Here is a 4,511-nt window from a genome sequence, read left to right as displayed (position 1 = left end):
CTTCAATTCCTTTTTCAGTTTTGATCTCAGCAGTCCTTTCCACACAGGTCTACATAGGTTTTCCAAGCTCGAACTGTGCTCAGTTCCTCACCAGAAGGATGCCTGCTCCTCTTGTGACCTGTGGGAGAGGCAGAGAGATGTGTGAATGGTCTCAGTGTGAGGCAGCCAAGAGCAGCTGTGCCCACAGAGCTGGAGGGAATCCTACCACAGTCTCTTCACAGTAACCCGCATGCACTTCACGCAGACTATTGAAAAGAATCTCATAATATATATATATATATATATATATATATATATATATATATATATATATATAAACTTATAAAAAAAATAGATTGACTAGCTTGCTGCGGAAGACAGATAGAAGCTCTCTGTGTTTTTAAAGGGCTAACCTGCACCAGCCAGCCTTAAACCTCAGCATGGGTAAGCTGACAGGTCACATAATTCTATGTGTTGAAGCCCCCCAGGTCCAATCATTTTACACACCAGGAATGGGAGGTGTGGGAAGGTTCAGTGAAGATTTAAAACATTTGCATAGTTACTGGAAGAACAGAGACTTAAGCCCTAGTTTCCTGACAGGAAATCCTGCACTTGCTTCCAACTGCCTTTTATCCAGATGATGGTCTTTGTGTCTGAAAGCCTGCAGATGGCAACGGGGCTCTTCCCCAAGAGGGAGAGGACACGCGAGGTAATTGTCAGTGAGAGCGGACTTTGGGGACACTCTTTCCTCCTCTTCGGACTCCTTTTCGTGGCCACCTGAACACGCTGGCTCCGGGCTGGGAGCAAGGAGCCATCCGCCGGCTCCAGGCTCTCCTCACAGCTGCACAGACAGTGAGCTGAGCTGCAGGGCTTGGAGTTCACTGTTCTCTCTGCCAGACCAACCTCTGTTGTAAATTTCCCTCCCGGAACACGTGACGATGCATTTCTTGACTATATATCCCCAGGGCAGCGGCGGAGCTGAGCTGTCAGAGGCTCAGCCCGCTGCGAGGAGGACGCTCTTGGACTTGGCCAGTTAGCAACTCAGGACTTCGGCCGAATTTGCCAGCCTTTGGTAAGTTCGTGATGCTCCTGGGCTTCAGACACATTTGAAAGGCTCTTCCTACCAGTTAGTAGGTGAATTTTCCCTTGCCTTTTATTTTTGTTTTGTTCCCAAGGAAACTTTGTTTTGAATTAAAAGTAGTTTTAAGTTGGAGAAGCAAAATGTAAACTTTTTCTTTTCTGCTCGGTCAGTTAAAAAAGAAAAAAACAAAACGTTCCCAGTGGTTACAATGTTAGTTATGTTGTCTGTGCTCCCTTGTCTTACACTGATTCCCCCCCTCCCCCCCCCCCCCCCCTTGGGTTTTTAAAATGGTAAAAGTGATGCTTTTGAGACGCTCACTCTACCAATTGCAAATATGATGGACACGTAGAGAGTAAGTAATGGATGTCCTTCTTATGTCCCCCCCCCCACCTCCCTGCCTTCTCCCCCATGCACTCCAGGCCCTGTAACCGCTTACTTTCCGCTGCGCCTTCATGCCTGTCTAAGCTGTTTCGATATTGCAATCCCACAGACCTCTGCTGCCCTCCTCTCTGCCCCGTGGGCCGTGGGAGAGTGCTAACCTGCAGGTTTCTCCCCAGACCCTGGCCGAGCGAGCAGCGCTTCAATGCTGAGGATGGAGCCTCTGAACAGCACGCACCCCAGCACCGCGCTCCCCGGCACCCCCCTCGAGTCCCATGACCCCGGCAGCGGCAGCGGCAACGGGAACGAATACTTCTACATCCTGGTGGTCATGTCCTTCTACGGTATTTTCTTGATTGGAATCATGCTGGGCTACATGAAATCCAAGCGGCGGGAGAAGAAGGCCAGCCTCCTGCTGCTGTACAAAGACGAGGAGAGGCTGTGGGGCGAGGCCATGAAGCCCCTGCCCATGATGTCGGGGCTGCGGTCGGTGCAGGTGCCCGTGATGCTGAACATGCTGCAGGAGAGCGTGGCGCCCGCGCTGTCCTGCACCCTCTGCTCCATGGAAGGGGACAGCGTGAGCTCCGAGTCCTCCTCGCCCGACGCGCACCTCACCATCCAGGAGGAGGGGGCCGACGATGAGCTGGGGGAGAACTCGGAGACGCCCCTGAACGAAAGCAGCGAGGGGTCCTCGGAGAACATCCATCAGAATTCCTAGCACCCCCAGGGCTTCCGGAGGTGGCCGCGTCAGCAGAGAGGAAGGGCGCTTTCCGTGTCTGGTTTCACTTTTGCAGTGAGGCTGCCTCTTTGAAGAGACCCTCGGCAGGCCCCTGCGTGGGGATGGTGGGGGCCCGTGCGCAGCCGGAGCCAGCGGCAGCCAGGAGTCCGTGCCGAGCCTGTGGTGCGAACCGCCACAGCCAAAGCCCTGAAGACGTGCCGTGGGCACATTTACTTGGGGCCTGGGGCTCGGGTTCCTGGTCAGAATCTGGCAGGTCCACGTGCTTGCTCATGTTTTCTCACTGGATGCCCTGGCTAACTCCGGCAGCCTCTGCCCACTCCCAGGGCTGCCAGATGCCCAGGACATGCTTGGGACACTGGTTTTGATTTATTGGTTTGCCTAGAGCTTTGTCGTTCTCGATCTGATTGGCTGTAAGTACCTCTGTGGTGTGCCTGTGGCATTCATTCACCGAGTGACAGTGCTGCTGGCCCTTTGGGTTGGGAGGGTGACATTTAAAGGAGGACTTTCCATGGGAGAAAGCTGGAGATCTGGACTCGGCCCATTTGCATATCATAAGGGTAAAAGAGGGCAACCTTTAAAATTGTTAACATTGGCTGGGATTATAAGGCATGACCCTTTCTGTAACCCACACCCTTGAACTCTGTCCTGGGACCATCCAGCTGGCATGAAGTTTTTTTCGGTTGGAAGAGCTCTCCAGAATCGAACCTGCACTCCTAATGGCTGTGCAGGGGACTCCTCCTGATCTTTCCAGAAAGGGTACTGATGGGGTTGAATGAAGCCAACCCTTAGCTCTACTGCTGCTCAACTCTCAGCCTAATTTTCTGAGCTGGGAGAAGACATAAGGGGGGCCTCGGTGATATGGCCTTTCGTCACGTAGCCGAGACCGAGAAGGGCATACTCAGGCAGAAGTCACACAAAGCCGGGGTCCCCGTTCCGTTCCCTGACCCCCGCGCCCTGACACTGGTTTGCTGTGTGGTCCTGGGCACGTCATCAAGAGGCTTACCGCCTGCATGAGACTCCTGATGGTCTGCATCCCCAGGGGGCTGGGAGGATGTCTTTAGATTTTAAGACTCTGTGATAAATCCTGCATGGCCTGGTGTGAGGAAGCCTGGACTAGATATTAGCCCCTTGGACAGTTAGTCTGCAAAAGGATTTGCTTATTTAAAGGAGCAGTTGGAGACTAGGAAGACAAGGAACTGGGAAGTTCAGGGAGAATCACCCACTCCTCCAGGCTGTCGTTTTTCCCAGCAGTGAACCAAAGAGGCAGACGCCACATTTTACTCTGTCTGCAAAGTTCTCTGGGTGCTGGAATGTTAACCCTCCAGCGGAGGGAAGGAGAAACCCAAAAGGAAACACTCAGGAATGCTTGCCAACATCTCCGGGTATTCCTGTGGTCCATAGCTTTGCAGCAGACCCTCTGGGCACTTGAATATGAGAAGGAAGAGAAACACACCAAAAGGTCAAATTTAATTCTAGTAAAAATAAAAAAAACTTTTTTTTTTTTAAATTAAAAGAAACATACTCTCCCTGGGTTGGAGACAGCAATAACTACTGTTCCCATGGAAGGGTTAACAGTGTAGGAGCTGGTTTATCAGCTCGCCTTAACACAGTGCTAGAGGAAATTTATGTTTAGGGGGGGGAAAGGGGCCTCTGTTCACTTTAAAATTCAGAATGTGGATTTACTCCAAAGGGGGCTGTTTAAGGTGAAAGAAGCCAAGTTAAGTTGGCCCCTTGCCTGGAATCACTTGAATTCTGAAACTTTACTGCGACGGACATGTGCGTGGTCACATTTTCCATTGCTTCATCCTGAAGTTTGGTGCAAACCTAGCTGCGCCTATTAAAATAGTGATGTATATACTTCCTTCTTATTCTATTAAGTTGTATAAAATTATCTTCTGTATTTAACAGTTTGTCATTTTCACTATATTTTTTAATTTAAATAAACAAACACATTTCCCTGAGGAAGTTCTGAGTTCTTTCTTTGATTCTGCAACATAATTCCTAGTTCCTAAGACATCCCAGGCACATTCTCCCAGCTGTCTCTGGATCCGGGTCATTTTCCAAGTTAGACTCCCACGAAGACATATTTTATTTCTGTCTGAATCATGGGCTAAACAGGGCTAGGCGTTTCCATCTTGTGACATGCTTTGCAATGAATGAAAAACAAGTTGCAGATCGTTTTACATCAATTTCTCTTTAAATTTGATGGCCATGGGGGCCTTTGAACTGGAACGTGCAACTGCTACAAAGATGTTGCCCCAAATTTGGTTGCAAGAACACGTTTGCTTTGATCGTTGGCTTGGCAGATATTATCCACATAGGACCGCAGCAGCA

At 50.1% G+C, this 4,511-nt stretch overlaps 1 protein-coding gene across 1 annotated transcript; it reads left to right on the top strand.

Moving 5' to 3' along the window:
• Nucleotides 1-974: 974 nt before the first annotated feature.
• KCNE4 (potassium voltage-gated channel subfamily E regulatory subunit 4) lies at nt 975-4,138 on the top strand. Its single transcript, XM_028150879.2, has 2 exons — nt 975-1,051; nt 1,618-4,138. Exon 2 carries the CDS (start codon nt 1,644-1,646, stop codon nt 2,154-2,156), a length of 513 nt encoding a protein of 170 aa, XP_028006680.1. The 5' UTR covers nt 975-1,051; nt 1,618-1,643; the 3' UTR covers nt 2,157-4,138.
• Nucleotides 4,139-4,511: the final 373 nt, after the last annotated feature.

This window comes from Eptesicus fuscus, chromosome 11, assembly GCF_027574615.1.
Source record: "Eptesicus fuscus isolate TK198812 chromosome 11, DD_ASM_mEF_20220401, whole genome shotgun sequence".
Classification (NCBI taxonomy): Eukaryota; Metazoa; Chordata; class Mammalia; order Chiroptera; family Vespertilionidae; genus Eptesicus; species Eptesicus fuscus.
This window is presented reverse-complemented; position numbering and strand designations above follow the sequence as displayed.